The 21,477-nt window shown below is 46.2% G+C and overlaps 1 protein-coding gene across 4 annotated transcripts in view; it reads right to left on the minus strand.

Moving 5' to 3' along the window:
- Window positions 1–21,477, minus strand: part of PTPRE (protein tyrosine phosphatase receptor type E) — a 2,259,327-nt gene that overhangs the window by 186,833 nt on the left and 2,051,017 nt on the right. For all 4 annotated transcript variants that reach the window (XM_069611476.1, XM_069611477.1, XM_069611479.1 and 1 more), the window contains one exon: window positions 4,725–4,850. In XM_069611476.1, coding sequence (XP_069467577.1) covers window positions 4,725–4,850 — 126 coding nt within the window. The remainder of the gene's footprint in view (window positions 1–4,724; window positions 4,851–21,477) is intronic.

Consider the following 21,477-nt stretch of genomic DNA (forward strand, 5'->3'; position numbering starts at 1 on the left):
AAATAGGACCGAAACAGTTAATGAACCAAATCAGAAATTTCCAGAGACGAGAGAGTAGCTAGAAGTAAAGAATGATTAACAGTATCAAAAGCAGCTCATCAAGCCAGTAGAGACAAATAGTAGGTTAACAAGGCCAGTAGCACCCATCAACAATAACATTTCTACAAAGCATACCATCTTGGTTGCGGAGAGGTTGTCCATGTGGAGTGCAAGGAAATCTCAATGAAGGTAAGCGGCAACATCCTTGTGCCATCCTCTCTATGCCTAGCTGCCTGACATCTTCGATCTGGCAGAGTTTAAGTTGAGAGAAAAAGTCTTGTCATGTAGGCCGCCTGGAGGCTATTCTGCTCATCAAAGAGTTGTTGTGTGGCCGGAGTTGTAATGGATGCAAGGAATTTGGTGCAGCGGGGCACCATAATGAGTCGGCACAGATGCAGTGATGAAATCCCCTAACCTTTCCTCTGCGCCACTGTGGTCATCGCTTCAGATGGCATCAAGCAGCCCAACCTCTGAGAGGGCACACAAGGGGTGAAAAAGGTACAATGGCTGCAGTTTCTGGAGCAGAGTCTTTCTGATACTGGGGGCTGTAAGTGCCCAAGGCTCAGACCAATTCACCTGGGTCTCTTGGAGCCTATTCTCCACTGCCTCAAAATAATTCTTGAGAGGACCAATTAGTAAGGGGAAATTAGAGGAGTCTGGCACAGTAAACCATCATGGACAGATGGCACAGCTACTGAAACATGATGAGGAGATGAGGAGATGAACCCACGCTCGTCCTCTGCTCCCCCGAGGTTCTGGTTTTAGATGGCATCAAGCAACCCAGTTTGACAAAATGACTTCTGTTCTACAGAAGTATAAGGATGAGTAGTGGCTAAACCCCCTTCTCAGACCCTACACAAAGCAACAGTGATCTCAATCTTAAAGGTAAATAGACACAGCCAAGAGATATATCACCTTCTCCTTTGCTGGTAACGTGAGCCATTGGAAGGCTATACTATCAGAAGGGGTGTGAATGTGGCTCAGTAGCACCTAAACATCCAAGTGCAACAGTCCAAAATTAAAAGGAATTCCCAATCACAGTTCTATACAAATACATATATGTTAAACACACCACTGTACAAAAAACTATAAAAACCCACCCATGTAGAAAGAACACAGAATATGCAAATGATAGAAAGATGCAGAACTTTGGGTAATGAAACTGAGGTGAAATGGCAATCAGGAACCTCATTTAAAAGAATTTGTCTTTCAGTAGAAAAAGGTCCAAAAGGGACTTAGCGAGTTTCTAGGGCCACAAAAGATGTGCCAGTGTCAGTTCAGAGTACCTTAATCCAATATTAGGTGGTCAATGGCGTCGAGCAGGACTTCCAGAAGTTGTGTATGCAGGTTGAATCCTGATGCCGCATTTGTGAAGTTGGCCCAGGCGTCGAGTCGGGTCTAGCGGGTCTCATGCAGTTCGGAAGCCACGTTGGGCAGTGCAGGTCAAAGGGATAACCAGGTCTGGTTTGGTGACGGAGAGTGTTTCAATACAATGAGTACCACTGGTTCTAGTCAATGCGAGGCACGATGATCCAGCGGTTTGAGTCAAGCCGCAATGTGAGGTCCTGGTGGTTCGGTGCTGTGCCCGATGCAGCGATTCAGAGTAGTGTGCAGTGCACTAGTGCTCGGAATGGGTGAGTGACGAGACTCTTCTGGAGCACAACAGTGCTGAGCCAATTCAATGATGAGAGCATGTTTTCTTGGGGTTGTGCGAGTGGCAAAGCTAGCTGAAGCATTGAAGGGGACACAGAGGTTGCTCGAAGCGGTTTGACTGTGAAAACAGGTATCATGGTTATCCTGGCACTCAGGATGCCGTGAAACCTGATGAAGATCTCTAGGGAGGGGTTTTCAAGCAGGCTCATAGATCCTGGTCCCCAGCAAGAGTCACCCCCAATGTGCCCTGGAAGTGGATAGGGAGCAGAGCTTGCCTCTGCCTTTGAATCCTCCGTCTTCACCTCAATGTCTGAATGCGTGGAAAGGTCAACTCTCCCAAAAGGGTCCAAACAAATTCTGCCTTAAGTATTGGATGGTCTTAAAGTGAATAAAAGAAGGAGTGGGCGAGCACCCACTTTCATAGACAGAAATCCACAGGTGACTAAACAAAATCAAGCCTGCTTTAAGGGGGCCCACTTGTGTTCTTTTAGAAAATGAGATTTGCCTCTTTGCATCAGACCCACAGAGCTTGTGTTAAGGAGGAGGCAGGAAGGAAAGAGAGGTACAGAAAGAAACAAGATGGTGGATCCCTTCCCCACTTGTGCTGCGCTCTCTCTCTCTACAATAACCCCACCCGCGTCTCAGACCCATAGCAAAGGCCCACTTGGTATGCAGCACTATGCTGTGAGGCTAGTCCGTTTGTGTAAGGCATGCCATTTGATTCCTGTTTCCCAGGACAGCTGCTGCTGAGAGGTTGTCTTTATGGAGAGAAGTGGAACCTCACAAAGGATCAAAAGAGAGGCCGCACCAGCTGGCTCCCATTCTACTGGGTGCAGCAAGACAGCCAGTCTAGGAAGAATACACATAGACTGTTTATGGCTGGGCTCAGAGGGCTGACATCAATATGATACCAATTTGATGTGGCTTTAATAATTAGGGGAGATACTAGCCATCATACCTTAAACTCAGGTATTGCTTATATTTAAATTTTACACCGGCCACTAGGATAGTAAGTCTCATAGTTATGTGGTTTGGGAACAGAGGTGCATCTTAAATGCAGCCCCTGTGCTGAAGTGACTTTTCTGCCGCTGCAGCTTCCAAGTGGGCACCTGTGCTTTTGCATGGTGTTTGCTGGAAGTTGGGTCTGGTTAGCAGGCCACCCTTTCTGAGAACTTCTCGCATCATTTATTATTAATAAAAAAATCAAAAAAGCCAGGGTTTCTACACCCTTGCCAGGAGGCAATCCTTCACACCCACCCCTCTAGATTGCACACAAGGGGAGTTATATGCATTACCTGCTGGTCCTGTTCGTGCCTTTCAAAGTGACAAGTGTATTTAGAACATGTGACATTACTCAATAGAGCATGCTCAAACATCACTGCCAAAGAGCTGGTTCATGGAGAAAGAACTTCCTCCTAATGGACATCTTGTGGTAGAAAACAGCCCAGGCACGTATAAAAATAATGCTATTTGAAAACGGAATGGAAGTTCTGGAGAACTGGCTGCAATTTGCGCTGAAATAAACATGCTTATGCGATGAAGACAGCACTCTGCAGCATGCAGTTGAAAGTTACAGACTTCTGTGATTAGTGTCCCTTCTCCTGGCATGCTCAGTTTATGTTGCTAATGTAAGGCCATCATTGAGCTGCTTTTAATTCTTCAATTTGTATGCATTTGGGTTGATGCCGTGTAGCATGGCATTATAGTCCTTCGTTATAGCTACGTTAGTGCACAATTTTGCACGTCCAGTTATAAAAACAAGCACAAATTACTCAAAAGCCAAAACAATTTAAAGTCCATAACAAAGAAGCTCAAAACAAGCTGAACCAAAATAATGGTGTCATTTAGGTGCCTACATAATAAAAGGCATGCACAAGATTTTGAGATTACCTTTTAATTCCATGCATCTCTCACCTTATGTTCATGCTTTGTATCCTCTAACTTCTTTGCTTCTGTCTTTTGCCTTGTTCATTTAAATGTTTTCAAGCGTCAAAAGCAAACAACCGTATAATGAACAAGTGCAATACAGAAAAAAACCACAGACTGTATCATTCCTTCTAATCTTAACCTGCCGCTTTTCATGTTGGACCATTACTTGTTCATGCCCCATTGATGTGCAGTCCCTATTGTATTATTTCTTATTTTGGTAGTTCATTTCATTACAATGGTCTCCATGTACTCATTGCACTTTGTCCCACCCCTTTCCTTTTCTTCTTGCCCCAGTTCTTTGTTTACCGATTGGAAAAACCTTTTGTTTTTGACTATTCTTTTATAGAAACTAGTATGTTGTCATTCCCTACAGATAGCTCTTGTCCAGCTTCTTTTTCTCACCCTTGTTTTCTTCATGTTTGTGACGGATGTGACTTCCTGTGAATTTAAGAGAAGATGTCAGTGTGTACTTGTTTGCTCAGCTTTATTGTATTGAGTTACCGTTGACATGACAGGTTGACTGCTTTCTGTGATGTACGAGTGGGTCTGCTAAGTGACTGACAGGCCCTATTCACTGATGCAGATGTATTCCAGGTAACAGGAGATAAAGTGGTGATGTACTGAAATACCACTGGTTATCAAAAATACAGAGCATTTGGCAACGCTACCATTACAAGTGTAAAATTAACAGCAACATGGAGCCAAACCAAGCCCTGCCTCTTTTACAGCAAACACATACGGCAGCCCTTTAAGAACACAATTGTTGTTCACTCCTTATGCTCCTGCAGGCCGGCAATCTGTAGCCACCACTAGATAAGCTGAAGGAGAAGATCAAAACTACAGTTTCAGGAAATTGCTCATCAAACATGAAAGGAAGTCATAAAGTATTTCTGCAGAAGAGCATATTACAATACATATGTTATAAGCTCCAAAACAGAACAAAATACCAGGTCCAATAAAAGATGAGAATGTATTTCAACAAACAAGCTACTCAAAGAAAATCTCTTAATAAGAGTTGTGGATTTCTGTATTTTTCAAACTAACATGCTTTCAAAAATATGAATGGAGACACAGTACATACTTTTTAGTAAAGCAGAACATACCTGGTTAAATGTGACAACAAAGTCTCTAACACTTATAGCATCCATAAGACTGTCCATCTTCAACTCTATATTTATCTCTCCGTGTGACACAGATGCCTCTGATGGCCAGTACTGAAAACATTTCTCCTATAAAATAGTAAACAGAAAATTGTAAATATTTAAACATCTTACTACAATTCAAAATATAGGTAAGAATGTCAACAAGGTAAACAAAAACATACTGTTCAATGAAGAGTATAACGTGTGGGTTGGGTACTTAAACTTATAATCTTTTGCTTGTTATCTTTTTTGATTTTTATTAGGATTTTTTAATAAGGAATACAAACTTTTCAATCGACAGAAGCAACATGTATATTCCATGTATCCCCTCTGCCTACCCATAACCCTCCCCCACACACAGGGACCTGACCATCCAATAATACTCGCAAGCTAGCGGCCGATACCACAACTAGACACCAAACAGACTAAGAAAGCAATGTAGGGTTTACATACATTTGGTTTCCCCATTATCAGTCCTTCGCCAACACAGGTGGCTCAGGGGGCCATACCTCAAGACCCGTACATAATCTTACAGCCTTAGGTTCTCCCCTCCCTCTTGCAACAGAAAGGAGCTCCACTCCATCAAGAAACCTTCTATATTATCATTGATCATGGCGGTCAACCTGTCGTATATGAAGATGTCCCACAATTTACTTAACAATTCCTTCCTATTTGGTGTGGTGCTGTCTTTCCATTTCTGGGATAGGGCTACTCTTCCAGCTCTCAACATTGCCTCTACCATTTTCGGGAACCTAGAGGTTTCAGAATCAATGGGTGGGCTGCCCAGCAATAGCTGCAGGGGGGGAGAGGGACGGGGCAAAGCCAACCAGTTCCCTGATCCAGCTAAAGACCTCTGACCAATATACCTGCACCCTTGGACACTCCCACCACATGTGGTACCACGTTCCCTTTTGACCACAATCCCTTGGGTATAGAGGTAAGGAGCCCTTAAACATTTTAGAGAGTCTTGCGGGGTGCAGTTGCCACTAGTGTAAATTGTGTTCCTAGGCTGACGTATACAAGTTCCCTGCAAACATTAACTTGTAAATGTTCCCCCAAGTATCCTCGGTTATCTCCTCCCCACCCTCCCTGCTTTGCTTAAAGTTCTGCCTCCCTTCGAAATCAGCCGTAACCAAGTCTCTATTCACAGAGGATTTTTCCAAAGGGATTGAGGGAGCGTGAGGTGTTAGTATGCCACTCGGGATCTGTAAAAAAGCCCTTCAGGCGCAGATATTCCAGGACATTTATGTTGTTGCCCCCCAAGGCTTCTACCAAATGATCATACTCAATAAAGGAGCTCACCCTAAACAACTGGGCCATCCTCTCCAGACCCCTGTCTAACCACTGCTGGGTATTCCGGAAGCCCTTGTTTCCCAGATTGAACGGAGGGCCCCACAGCGAGCTCAGAGGCGATGGCCATGAGGAAAGAAAAGCGTTGGCCTTTTTCTGCTTCCACGTTCCCCATAGTACTGCTAGGGCCGGATGAGATCTAAGGTGGGGCGTGACCACAGGAGGTCCCTAACTTTCTTTGGGTGGGTGTGTTTATGTTGTATGTATGACCAGTAGGTCCCCATGTCGTCCCTCAGGTGTTCAAACATAGCTTGTAGCTGTGCTGCCTTGTAATATAACCAGAAGTCAGGGAGGCTCATCCCCCTAAAGTCTCTGGGAAGGGTCAATGTAGAATACTTAACTTTGGGCCTCTTTCCTCCCCATATAGACTCATTCACCATGGCTTGTAGTTTCGCAAAGAAGGATTCTGGAAGGGGAGAGGGGAGGGCCACAAACAGGTATAACAGGAAGGGGGAGAATGTTCATAAGGGGCACCAGCAGCGCAGATCCAGTCGTATCTTTTCCAAGATGGGGGTACAGTTCACCTCTACTAAACTACCAGGTCACTAGGGAGGTGGATACCCAGGTATGGGAAAGATGAGTGTTCAACTCTCATTCCACAAACTGTACCGGTGCCTGCGGTCACAGATTCCACTGCTCCTATTGACATCACACTAGACTTGGGGAGGTTAATTTTCAGGCCCGAAAACCTACCAAAGTTGCCTATCAGGCAAAGAAGTTCCAGGAGAGATTCCGACAGATTTGTTAAGTAGCAAAGGATATCATCTGCAAAGAGAGAAAGTTTACATTCTATCTCTCCACAGTGAATCCCCGTAATCCCCTGGTTTTCTCTAATGGTAATGGCCAGTGCGTACAACAGAGGGCAGATGGGGCAACCCTGCCTCGTTCCTCTTGAGAGGTGAAGTAGCAATGAGACTGAGCCATTAACGACTACTTTTGCTGAACAAGCACTATAAAAATTCGATATCCACCACCTAAAGTTAGTACCCAGGCCCATTTTCTGTAGTACATTAGCCATGTACTGCCACTCCACCCGATCAAAAGTTTTTTAGAGTCTATTGATATCAGGTATGCCTCCAGCCCCTGTCCCTCACCTCATGCATTAAATTAATGGACTTCCTTATGTTATCCGCTCCATGGCGTCCCACCTGATCCCCATGCACCAGTGATGTCATGCAACTGGCAAGTCTGTTGGCTAAAATGTTCACCATTATTTTAACATCCGTGTTCAACAAAGAAAGGGCCTATATGACTGGCACTGGGCCGGGTCCTTCCCCTCCTTAGGGATCACCACTATAAACGCCGCCAGCACTGACTGAGGGAGGATCCCAGAGTCCAGGGCATCGTTGAACAGTTTTGCCATGAACAACGCTAGAGTGGAGCGGAACCTTTTATAGAAAGTCACTGTAAACCATTTTCAGGGGTAGTGCCCCCCCCTTCATGCCACTTATTCTGTCAATCACTTCCTGGGCTGTGATAGTTGTTTCCAATGGATCTGCTTTCTCCGCTGAAAGACACGGAATCGGCAGGGAGTCCACGAACCATCAATTTCTGACCCGTCCCCTTCGCATTCCAATGTATAGAGCGTATCGTAATATGAACGAAACTCCTCGCCTATTTGGGGGTCTTCAAGCAATTTTTCACCTCCCTTTGAGCTGAACTCCTCGCCTATTTGGGGGTCTTCAGGCAATTTTTCACCTACCTTTCAGCTAATGACGATCACCCTTCTGCTCCTTCTCTGCTCTCTCAGCCTCCATGCCAGGATTTTTTCAGCCTTTTCACCCCTTTCAGTACATTTTTGCTTCATAAAGGAGAGTTTCCTCTCCGTTTGGCCGACCATGAGAGCTTTCAACTTATTTCAATGCACCGGGAACATTTGGGTCTTGAATTTCCACCTGGCTGGATTGATTCAATTTTCACTCTGAGGTTCATCTCCTCGCGCTCTCTTTCCCTCTTTCTCTTTGCACCCATCCCTATCAGGATAAACCTGATAGTGGTCTTAAATGCCTCCCAAAGCCCTGCGGTCGCAACCTCCCCATTGTCATTGATCTTGAAAAATTTGATAATCCCTTTCAAGAGGGACTGGGCAAGTTCTTTATCCCTCAAGAGCTGGTCGTTGCATGACCACCAGCCCTTATTTTGCCCCCGGAGGGGAACCCCCCCTTTGGGTTCTCACCAGGTCGTGGTCAGACCACAGAATTACCTCCACAGAGGTTTCAGTCAATTGCTCCATTAGGCGAATTCTGTCAGTATATAGTCTAGCCTTTAGAAGGTTTTATGGACCTGTGAGTAGTATGTATAAAGTGGGTTCCGGCCCTGCTCCCTTGTATGGGAATCTGCTACTCCCAGTTCCATGTTAACCCTTTGGAAATGCTCAGAAGACCTTGGCTGTGCTTGAATTACCGTGCCAGGGTCTAATCTCTACCTATCACATTCGGGGTATATGACCATGCTAAAATCTCCTCCTATTATAAGCGAGCCTTCCGCAAAGGTTTGAATCTTGCACTTAACCAAGTCCCAGTATTGGTCCTGGGCTTCGTTCGGGCAGTAAACTGATACCATAATTAGAGGCCATCCTCTTATCTCCCCCTTTACCACGAGAAGTCAGCCTTCTGGATCCTTGGACTGCGCCTTGGTTACAAAGTGTAACTTACTAGAAATGAACAGAGCCACTCCTTAGGACTTGGTTGGGACTGAAGCATAGAGCACTTCCCTGAGGGATCTTGCTTTCAAAGATGGTTCCTTCCCCCTTTGCAAGTGGGTTTCCTGTAAAAACATAATGTCTAGCTTCAGCTTATTGAAGTTGCGAATCGTTAAGGATCTTTTGCATGGGGTCTTCAACCCTCTCACGTTAAGCGAACCCAATGCCAGTGTACTTATGTTTTCAGCCATCTAGGGGGTGTAGTTTGCTCTTTAACCTCTCAGAATTGGTGGTATGGTACTCACTCACCCCGGGGTGTGATCTCTGGTGCCTTACTAGCTGCCACACGAATCCAGGCTGGACAGATTTAGTGATTGGTAGCCTAAAAAACTCAAACTTCCCTTCAAAGAACCACAATCCCCCAACCCCCCCCTTGGAGCATGGACTAGCTGCAACATTATTCTCGTTGCTGGACCAGGCCACTCTACCCTACCCCGCCCTCGGGCCTGTTCAATGCCAATAAACTCCTCTGAGCCCCCCTCAGATAGCCCACATTCATTAAATGCACTCCAACCCCCCCCGGCACCAACATAGCCAATATTGAATTCACTGGGTGGTCATTAACTGCAATCCGAGGCTACAACCTCACATACAGAGCTTCATTTTGTTGCCTCTACCGTTGACCTTCATATGTTCGGTCCTACACCTATGGGGGATGTGAGGGAGACACCGGATTCAATTTCTTAAACTTTCTACGACCCCAAACATGGCGTCTATCGACAAATCCATTCATCTTTTGGGATTCAGACAGTTCCTTCCCTCGAGGTTCTGTTGCAGCAGTCGAGGCGGCTTCGCCCAACAATTCCTGTGTCACTCTCTGGATATCATCTTCTGTTACAACGTTGTATTTATATCCCTCGTACTCAAAGGCTAGGGAAAAGGGAAACCCCCATCTGTAGCGAACTCCCTTAGCATTGAGCCACTTTGTCAGGGGGACACAAAGCCTCCTCCTTGCGAGGGTGAAGCTTGAGAGATCTTGGTACACCACTATTTGGGAATTCTCCCACTCTACCGGGCCCCTCTTTCTTGCCTGTTCCAAAATCTTTGTCTTCTCGGAGAAGTAGTGAAACCTCGACAGGATTGATCTTGGTCCCCCCGATCTGCCCCCGCCCCCGTTCTGTGGGGTCTGTCTATGATGGGTTTGTTAATGTTTCCTTCACTGAACAGCTTGCCGACCACCGCATTTACGGCTCTAATAATGTTATGCTGGGTCTCTCCTTCGTGCTCCGGAAAGCCAAAAATATCTCAAAAGTTTGCGACATTCACGATTCTCAAAATTGTCCATTCTTAGTGCGCATTTTACCTCTCTCCTTTCCAGTTCTGAGAGTCTCACATCAAATTGAGTTTCCAGGAGGTCCACCAAGGTTTGGTTGGCTTCTAGGCCTTGTATACGGTCATCCATTCTGTCAACTTTTTTATCCAGACCATCAAGCCACTTGCCTAGGTTGGCCCTGAAGCCCCTAATTTCCTCAAGGAGAGCCGCCATCCCTCTGCTCATCGACTGTGTCTCCTCCGTGGCGGTCGCAGGTGTGGTTGACATGGTTGGCTGGGCTGGAGTGGGGTCCTGGTCGTGTCTACATTTTTGAAGGACGGCAGCCCAGTTCATGGGCGGACGTAAAGAGGTGGAACCCCCGATGTTCACGCTAGTGGGGACGCCTGTGGGGGCGCCGGGGAGTGTGACACCAATAGGTCACTGATCCTCTTCCTCCCAGGTCTATAGAGAGCTCAAGAACCACGACCTAGGGTTTTCAGGTCTCAATGATCTGCAGGGAAGAGGGAGGGATCCCAGTGTCGCTAGAGCGAAGGCGTAGGGCTTGGTGCCGATGACCGCCGTCTGTATTCAGGGGGGGGATATCCCCCAACTGATCCACACTATTGCAAGAAAGCACACCTAAAGGGCTCCAGGCAGCCCCTGGTGGCACCACGCACTCTCTTCCAGGGTGTCAAGGAATGTTGGGACAGGTTAGAGTCATCCTCGGTTCTCCGCCTTCCCGGTGACGTCTGCACTGCGTCAGCCAGGCTCCAAACCAGGGGGAAGCGGATTACAGTTGTGCTCTCGGGCACCTCCCATCAGGGCCCGAAAGCAGAGCTTGTAGCTTCAGGCGGGTCTGTCAGTGAGAGTTACTGGGGGCACTCACCGGATGCTAGGAGGGTGCCGAATGGGCAAGCTGATCCCCTCCGGTGGCTGTGCATATTCGCATGTTTCTCCACATGTCTGTGCCACGGGCGAAATCGAAGGCATCAACTCCCTGATCTAGGGAGGAGGGGGGTACAGCGGGCTTCAGGAAACATTTCTTCAACTTGTATCCCTGGTGGGGGAGGGATGCATCAGTATAGTTGGGCTCCCAGATCCTGGGGGGATCCCCCGTTTGCCCCACCTGTGCTGCCAAGTCCAGGGGGTAGAGCTCCCCTTGGCTCCGCTCTGCCAAGGGACGAGGGCTTCTCATGTTGTTGTTGGATCGGGAGGGTGGCCCCTCAAGTGTGTTTTAGGTTGCTTCTGGGTGCTCCGGGGTACTGTCTCTCTCCCTCTGTTCCCACTGCTCATCCATCGGCACTTACCCTGTCCCGCTTCCGGGTGGGCTGCAGTGCACTGTTTCCCAGGTCCTTGCTGCATCGGGGGACCAAGTGGGCCAAGTCTACTGGTGTCCCAACACTATGGGACGAGGAAGAGAGGTCAGCACCCACTCCCACGGGAACTCCGCAGTGATCTAGGGCCCACGGGGAGGAAGGGTCCTGCGTCCAGTATCTGATGCTTGATGGAGGGAGCCCCTGTCGCTGCCTCGGCTCCTCTGATGAGTTGGGGTGGGTACCGGCATTCACCACCACGGCGCTGCACCGCCAATAGCTCCGCCACAGGTCTCCACATGGCCTGATGCAGCGTTGTCTCCCCACAGTCCTCCCACTCCCCAGGCCCCACGGGGTGGGGCGAGGGGGATGATTTGTTGTCCTGGCATCCCTCTCCACGAACAGCATTGTCCCCCGAGTGCCACTCCACAGAGCGCCGCTTTCAGCCTGCCCACTTTCACTTTCTTTGTCTGGAGCACCGCCTCAGCTCTGGAGTACGACTCTCCCCGCCGCCAACGGCACCTCGGATAGCTTGAGACTCCCTTCACCAAACTCCACGGGAGAAAGACCGGTGGGTGCACTGGATTCCCATGCACCCTAGGGGTGTGGGGGGGCATACAAACTGGCGGCTTCATGGGGGGGCTCATTCCACACTTCGGCCCTCAGTCACAGAGCGAGTCGCAGAGGCTACTTCATCTCTGCGCCCCCTAGTGGCAAACCTTGCTTGCTATCTTTAACATTAATATTACAATTACAATGCCTGCTTTTCCATACTAGGACAGGAGATGGAGTTCACTTGATTCACAAAGGGGGTAATATTCTATTGAAGTGGAGCATAAAAGTAAAGCGTAAAAGCAGTTTACACTTTACAACCAAACTCATTTACCGTTGCAACCACTCGGTCCAGTGGCATCACCATGGAATTATGAGTGGTTGTATCCCCATTTTGAGGGATTCTCAATGGCTTTCCATTACAGTAATACCATGTTGTAAATGCACGAGTTTTGGCGGGAATATGGAGTATGGAGGGTTTAATGCCAGCAAAATGCTGGAGGTACATCCTCCAATTTATCTCCAAACCTATAGTACGACGATGTGGTGGTAATGGAATTACTTCCACTTTACCAATTTTACTGCAGGACCGTATTCGTAATGAGGCCCAATAGCTTTTCCCAGCATTGCACACAACAGACCTTTCATATGTGGTACATCAGAAAACTCAAAGCACTGTGGTATCCTGGTTTAAGACTCCACCCAATACCGAGTTAAACTTGCAAATATCCAAATCTTTGCCTTACCAGCAAGCTCCAGTAACATAGCAGGGCCCAACACTTGGTCAAGTCAGTAGCAAGAGGCTTGTGCTCTAGCTGGCTTAAACAAATGAACTCATCAATGTAACAGGAGGAGTTTCCCCAGCCTGCACCCCGGACAGGTAAATCTTCTGCTGAAATAATTATCAGCATGACCCTAACAATTCTGAACTACCACCCGTTCCTTGTTTATGGCAAAGACTATTAAAATGTGCACAGCTAAATAACTTAAAAGTTAATTACAAAAAAACAATTTGCTTGGGAAATTTTAAATGAGTTTCAGACATGCCTGCAGCATAGAAAAAGCCACACGGTAGCATACCAGTTGTCACGCCGGTAATTCCACCGGGATACCGGCAAACTGCCCTACTGTTACCGCCACCTGATATCCCAGTGTTACTTGGATATTCCAAGTGGCAGAAAGGGCAGAAAAGCGTGAGGAGCGTCATATTTATTTAACCGGTCACCTTGTTGGATCTGCGGCCTGTGTCCGTGGATAGCACAGTGGGGAAAAAGTCTGTAAAACACATTTGTGGGTATTTGGTGGCCGAAAAAGGGTCTGGAATAAAGACGATATGGAACAATTTCTATAGGTGAAAAAAGTGCGTGCGGGTGCTGCGCTAGTCTGCAGACTCCGTTGTGAACGAACAGCTTGATAAACACATTTGAGGTTATTTGATGGCCGAAAGAGGGTGTAGAAAGTGTAGGAGAGTGGAATAAAGATGACAAGGAGCTGTTTCAAAGGTGAAAAAAGGGTTTGCAGATGCTGCTGAGTCCGCTGTCAATTTTGGTGTCCGTGGATATAATTTCAATTGCAGGGGATTCAGGGGGAGTTTTGTTATTTGAAGGTGTATTGTACATACTCATTATATGGTTTAATTGTATGATGGTGAATCTGGCCACTGGCCACACACACTATAATAATATGTGTATAGTAATTATAGGTAATCTAGTGGGAGTATACAGTATTTGTAACATGGTGGAGTGATATAATTGAAGTGTATATGGTATTTACGATTGTAGTACAATTGAGGACAGTACTTGATGTCTCCTGCACCTTTCACACGGTCAACAATTGTATCATCATTAAACAGTTACATGATACCATTAGCATCATGGAACGGGCACTGGACTGGATGATTTGTTTTCCTCACTAACCGCCCTTAACAGCTGCAAGTGGGCTGTTTGGACTCCACCACCTCACTACGTAGCCAGGGCTTTATCGTATAATTGTTGCACTTCCATATCTATTTCGTCCCTTTGGCTCACCTGAATTCCTTCTTCTTTTCTAATTTCCAGTATTATGTTAATGACACACAGGTTTCCTTAAACTTCTCTGAACTAATTTGTCTTCCTTGTTTTTTATATCTAATTTTCTGACCATCATCGAGGATTTGTGTGTGTTAACAATCGGTGTCTCGCTGCCAGTAAGACAGAGATGTTTTTTACTGTGACACCTGTACCCTGTTTTTCTCCTACCCTCTGGCCGTTGTCTTTGTGTCCTCTACTCTCGTCATCCTGTGAGGCCAAAAACCTTAGGGTTATCTTTAAGTCCTCTCTCTCTCTCCTTTAATCCTTACATTTTGGCGCTTGTAAAGAAAGCCCTTACTTCTGCTTGACCTCCTTACAGGCATTGTACCATTCCTCACCTTCCCCCAGTAGCTCAATGTCTGTAGAGCCCTAGTCCTGTGTAGACTGGACTACTGCAACAGCCTCTTCCTTACCCTACTCCTTTGTTGTCTATGCTCCCTTCTGCTAATCTAGAATAGGGCTGCAAGACTTATCGTTGGCCTCAATTGCAGGGATTGTATTGCTGCAGCCCTAAAATGTGTACATTGGCTCCCGCTAATTGCAAGGACTACAATATGTCCAGCTTTGTTTTCTTTAATACTGACCTGCTAGATCCCTTGGCTGCTGTAATTCTAATACTACGCATTGTCAAATGCTTTTTGAAACAGAGAGCGGGAGGCATGTCTGTGTCTTCGGCCGGTGCCCGAGCCTTCCTGCTTCTTTTATACTTGAGCTGGACTTCCTTAAATTCCGGAAACCTCTGAAAACTCTACTTTTGTGTTAGTGTTTTCCTTAATCCCTTGCCTGCTAACTCATACCACTGCCATAGAGACTGGTGGCCTGGTCCCTCATGAACCTCACAGGCTCCAAGCCCTACATGTAGTTGACACCAGTACACCCCTCCCACTTCAGCACTGCCGTTGCGAGTCTACCATCTGGTGGATGTGTACCACACCCTTGGGACTCCTCTGCCCCAGGAGGTAACTAGTGGCCTCCTAGTTTGGCATGTCTTGGCACTTCTGGGCTTGTGGGCGTCTATGAGCACTTGGTAATCCCTACTCCTATTTCCATTCATGCACTTCTTTTACTGCACAATTCATTTGTGCATTTATAGCAGCAATGTGAACAAATATTATGGGTAAGCAAGTGAAAGGATATGAAAATGATTTGTAGAACAGCTGTATGTGGTAGTTGGTGTGTTAAAGTTTAATATGTTGATAGGGTTATATGTAGAGTTTCTTTAACTGATTGCTGAATATATGTGTGACTGTTTCAAAGCAAGCAATGAGGGAGTGCTACAAACATAACAGTAAAAAGGGTAGAAGGGCTGTCTTGTGTGGATGTATGTTATTATTTCGAATATGAACATTTCAAAGACGAAAATGTTGAATTCTAAATGTTCGTATTTAAAATAATAAAACCCCTAAGCTAAATTGCTTTTGTGTACCCCGCTCCTCTCCACCCCCTTAATTACCCTTTGGCGGCACACTTCTCTGTGTGCTGCTCAGTCCCTGCAGTGCCAGTTCCCTTCACTTCCGGGAGTGGGAAAGGGCAGATAAGGGTTTGGACAGGTAGGCAATAGAAAAAATAAGTATCGTACGAGGGTTTGGGGGGTACCCCCCAAAACAAAACGATGAGCATTTTCAATGGAATGTACACGTTAATATGACAGGGGATGAAATTGCAGGTGATGAAATGACATGGAACTGCAGGAGATACCCCTGCAACCCCCACTTCCCTTGTTAGCTATAATGAAAACCGAATGGTTAAAATGTTCGTCATTCATCTGGCAATGAATTGTAGATGCAAGTCAAAGAGATAAAGAGAACTATAATAGTTGGGTTTTCACGTGCCACTCGGACAGTATTGTTGATTCAATTTCTACTGTCACTGTGAAGTTGACATGTATATGGTGTCGCTTTTAAACTTGTTATAAAATGTAGTTTTAAAAAAATAATTTAACCATTTTCGGCTGTATAAAATTTTGGTACAGCCGAAATCAGATCATTTAAACCATTCGGTTTTTTTATTTACGATATTTTCATGCAATACCGTCTTGGTGCATGGTGTGCACTTGCAATCCGGGTTTTTTAAGAATGCATGACCTAGAGAGGGGACTGTGCAGACCCTGGACGGACCATGGATTATAGTTCTTATTTTATGCTATAGAAAAGTATTTGGGACAGAAAATGATTTCTGTGCTTTAATCTCTACTATACAATTGTCCATTGCACTTACTCTATCAGAATTGTCCCTGGACCTAATATGATAGCAACCTCGTCTGTTTCCTCCACCCTCCCATTACTGTTTTTTTCCTCCCCACCACCCCTCCAGCACTATCTGAAATGTCGTCAGGCCTAGTATGATAGTCGCTTGTTTTGTTCCTCCCCTCCCTTTCTGCACCCCTCTCCCTCACCTTTTATTTTTCTCCGGCTCTACCAGAAATGTCGTCAGTACGGTAGTCGCCTGTCTGTTTCCATTTCCTTCCCACTCTCCCCCTCCCTTCCTTATCTATGTCTTAGCTCTTGCACTATCTGAAATGTCGTCAGGCCGAGTAGGATAGTTAATTTCACATCCTTACTGTTCATGGCCTGTAAGAATGTGGTTGTATTTTCCCTTGTTCCCTCCCTTGCCTTGAAGCGCTTTGAAACACATTGTGTATAGGCGCTATATAAATAAACAATCATATCATAACAATCATATCATATAATTATTATTTCCATTAGCATAGTAGAAAATGCTTACTGAGTCTAACTACTTTACTGACAAATGTAGAGTAGATGGCGTGTATAAGCATATTTATTTTACTTCTATTTTGGAACTGTGACGGGTGGTTCGTAAAGGAATCTTTGTTGGTGTTTTTTATTTTTTTAAATAAATGTGTTTATTTGCAGGAGAGGCCAAGAAATAAGGTGGGGAGGGAAGTATGGGAAGGGGCAGCAAGCACAGCTATGGAGGGGCAGATTAACAGGGGAAGATGTTGGGGTGTGCATTACATATAAGGTAGGGTGCAGTGTTTCTCATGCTCGTTGATTACAGCCTCGAAAGCACTTCGTAAATGCTCCCCCATGCAGGGGGTGTGTTGCAGTATATGCAGAGTACTGTTGTCTTTGAAAGATATGGATAAACAGCCTCTTTTATGGCTTGCAAGATAGCTGGTGGGATTTTGTGCCCCACAGGAGTAGCGTGTGTGGTTGCAGTATTGGTTGAGGAAGATGAGGTAGAGGAAGACAGCCTATTACTTCCTGAGAAAGGAACCACCTTTCTGAGAGCATCCCAGTGGTTGGATTTGTGTGGCAGCACATGTAGGTGGTCCTGTAGAAGCACTGCCCAGGTTGTCCGTGACTGAGTACAACGTTGCACTCAGTGCATTTTACTTTGGTAGCCTTAACCTTTGTTAAACCCCCAACAGTGGTAAAGAACTGCCACACTCATGATTCTCTCTGGGTTCTAGAGGTAGGCATTTTCTCTATCTCATCTTCCTGGTTCTCTTAATTGCTTTCTGAACTATTGCACTTCTTCCGTTATCTAGGCCCTCCAGCTGGTGGTGGTGGCTCATGAGGAGGATGGATAGCAATAGCTGATGCCATTTTTGAAGATAAATAGCAGTTCTGCTAATATTCTTCCAAACATGTGCTGTGTCCTAGATTGTTAATGGATGAGTAAGAATAGGTGTAGGAGCATATCCATTCATTTTATTGCAAACCTTACAGAGTGGTACATAACAGAGTGGACAATAACAATGAAAAGATTCAATAAATATATAAAGGGAAATGGGTCAGGATGGGGTTGGGCTGGTGTTAAAAGGGTAGAGAATCGGGGCGATTGAGCGGTGGGGACACCCCAAATCAAAAAACAAAAACAGTTTTTCAGTGTTTTGCCCGTGATTAAATGTACCACTCTGTAATTGTGGTTGGTAAAATCACATATAACCTATAGGAGCTGTACAAGGTTACATTTTCATCTTCAAACTTTCCCTGGTAGAGCCACCAGGATACCGGCAAATGCAAATACCATTTCCGGCACTCCGTCCGGCAGCATTGCCGCTGGATTCCGAGTTCCGGTGTAAATAGCCCATTCATGCAGTCCCATAGGACTCCATGAGGGAATTTTCCATCATTACTGGCAGCAGCAATGCTTCTAGCTGGAGGTAACGCAGGCGCCCCACCAGCAAACCCATGTTCGACCGGTCTGGTAAAGTGCCGGTATCCACGAATACTGGCACTTTTTTACCAGACTGACCGACTTAGAATGAAGCTGATTATTTTTTTTATGTGGAAATTATTTGTACCCCCTTTTTTTAAAACAAGAAAAACACAACAAAGAAAAATGCACAAAACAAGAAATTCATAGAAAAATACATTTTCCTTTTATTTAACCCTTTGTTACATATGTGATTCCTAATACTTTCCCCTTCCCAGTTCCATCCCTCCTCCTTCTCTTTTCTCCAAAACGTCCCTTTTCATGGCAAAAGTTTTCTGTTATAAAAGTAGACAATAAAAAACAAGACTGTATAAATGGTTCAATAATCCTTAATTGGTCCTTTTAATACAGTGTTTTTAGCTGCATTTAGCCTTAATGGTAGCCGTGGGTACAATGAAAGTAATGACAGTAGCCGTGGCAACCATGAATGTTATGCTATGTTGTGCAATGTTCTGTCGTATAGCCGCGGGTATGAAATCAAATGATATTTTATTTATATTGCGCTCGTACACAAGTGTTTCAGAGCGCTATCAGTCAAAAAGGGAGGGGAACAAGTGCGAACAAAAAAAACAAAAAAAAGTGATCTTACTAGGCCCAGTGACATCTAAGAAAGCGCAAGTGCATGGAAAAGAGAAAAAGGGGGAAAGTGCATGGGGGGGGGAGTGGAAGTGCGGAGCAGAGGAGAGAAAACAGAATAAATATTAAATAAAATAAATAAAAATATAAGGCCGATAAAACCATGGTAGTGCAGCCAGCAAGTGACAGGTGAAAGTTGCTCAGATAAGGTAAATCTGATAAGTGCAGAGGAAAAGTGGGAGGGGGATTGTAAGTGTACAGATACAGAACCCTAGTGCAGATGGTGGCTTGGAGGCAGTGCAGGAAGGTGGCAAAGTGAGCAGGAACCTAGGCCCAAATGACAGAGGGTGGCCAGGTGAACAATGCCAGGAGAAGAAACAGATCAACAGGGGAGAACGGGGGCAAAGGCAGTGGCAAAGAGGAAGGTCTTGAGATGCTTCCGGAACAGGAAGGGGGTTTTCCACAAGTTTCAAGGTGGCCGGTAGGCTATTCCAAAGGCACCAGCAGAAGACAGAGATCGACCCCCAGCTCGTGTCACAGCTCATGACTATGAAAGAAAGTTTTAAAAAGAAATATTGGAGGAGGAGGCGTGGCTACTGACACCCAACATAGCTGGCTGATTTAGCCACTTGAATTGCCCAGGGAATTGCTGTGGACTGGTTAATGGTTCTTGAGCATAGCCATGCCCGAGAACGTGAAGAGAGCAGGCTGAAAGAAAGCACCACGGGCAGGGCGAGTCACACCTGACGAAACAGTGAGGCACAGGAGGAGTGGCAGAGAATGCAATAGCTGCGCAGAGAGACCTGGAGGCCCGGAGCTAAGCTGAGCAGGATCCTGTGAAGTGCGCCCTGCGTCCGTTTATGAGGTGAGCTGCGCACAGCCAAAAACCGTCAGCAACGGACAGCCTACAGCAATGTGGCAAGATCAACGGGGACTCACTACGACCACCAAGTCTGTATAAAAGCCTCAAAACAATTGCAGCACTGACTAAATTTAAAAGAAAACCAATTGTAAAAGAGGAAGCAGCCCAAGGAATATAAAGCTGTTGCTCCAGTAGGAGGCAATAAGCCGCACAGGGTGAGATACAGAGGGGGCAAGTTGAAAATGTAGGCAGCCCAAGGCATCTCACAGAAGTGCGGCGGTGTGCATGAAACTGTAAGCAGAACAGCAGTATGAGCTCATGACTATGAGTGCCGGATGCTGCGGCGCAGATCAGCACACCGTGGTGCTCATGGCCCATCTTTGAGTAGCTTCTGGCCATCCACCCAATAAACTGTGAGTGTTAGGCGGTCTCCACCGGCAAGCCACAAACGAGACGGAAGATATGGAGCGGTTAGCACAAGAGGCGTCAAAGGGCTCTCCAAAACAGACCTGAAGGAAGAACTAAAGGAGGAACTGACCCAACCGATATGCGCAGAGATGACAAATTTACCAAGGAGCTTAGGAAATCGATGGCAGAACTGGTACAAGACTCAAAACAGCTGAAAGCAAGGGTGGGAGACACAGAAATGGGAGTACAGACTTTGCAGGAGGATGTGCTTCATTTGAAAGGAGAGCTATCCAGCACCAAGCAGGGCATTTCTCTCCTGATTACGCCCATATAGGACATAGAAAACAGGCTTACATGGGGCCACGGAGGGAGTGGAGGGAGCGGATCTGCAAGGATGGGTTCAACAAGTCTTTAAAAAGTTGGTGCCTGAGATAGCAAAAGAAGGGATAACACTGGATCATGTTCACAGAGTAGGCCCGCTCAGGAGAACCCAGAGAGCCCAACCTAGGGATATCATTATGAAGTTCCACTCGTACCATACTAAGGAGGAGATACTGCAAGCCTCGAGGAAAAGTGGAACAATTTTCTTCCAAGGACAATCCCTGCTGATCTTTCAAGATATTGCAGCACTCACACTATAGAAGAGACAGGTATTTCGTCAGGTCACGGAGAAGCTACAGAAGGAAGGTGTCCGATACAGGTGGACGTTACCCTTTGGACTGGTGTTTGCATGGCAAGGCCGGGAAACTAAGTGCACCACACTAGAGGAAGTGGCGCAGATACTGGGTGTGCACTGGGTGTGCAGATTGCTGGTGAGCAAGGAGAACGGAACAAGTGATCATGGTCGAGAGTGGCGGTGTGCAGGAGGCCGCTAGGTTCCATGAGTGCTGATGGAGGGTGGGACGTCAGACCAAAGGAAGCCTGAGAGAAGCATCACTGCAGCAGGGACATGTAAGTTGAACACTTTGGATCTCCCCGGGGTGATCAAGTTGAGGGCTAGGGTCCTAGTTATAGATGGTAATTAAGGAAGAGGTGAGGACCATACGTTTCCTCAGCATGCCGTCGCAGATTTATGTGAGGGGTTGGAGTCCACAGGGGAGGCTTTGGAGGGTGTGTGGGGGGAGAAATCACATCCACAACCCTCAATCTCGTGGATGCAGTTTGGTGGAAGATGTCTCTGGTGGGACTCTCTAGTGGCAGTGCTTTGGTCATCTTGCAGTATTATTCAGGGTTCTGACATAAAATGCTAAGGATTTCAATGTCCTGCAGAAGAGAGGTAGGCTGATAATTGAGGTGTCTGCAGGTGGATGTGGTGTGCATTCAAGAGACACATTTTATGAGGAAAGATATACATAGGCTGTGCTCAACATTTTTTCTGCATCCATTTTTTGCCACCGTAAAGAACAAGAGCAAAGGGGTAGGCATTCCTCTGAATAGGAAAGTTCAATT

This window comes from Ambystoma mexicanum, chromosome 8 (genome assembly GCF_040938575.1).
Source record: "Ambystoma mexicanum isolate Mex_15411 chromosome 8, UKY_AmexF1_1, whole genome shotgun sequence".
NCBI lineage: Eukaryota > Metazoa > Chordata > Amphibia > Caudata > Ambystomatidae > Ambystoma > Ambystoma mexicanum.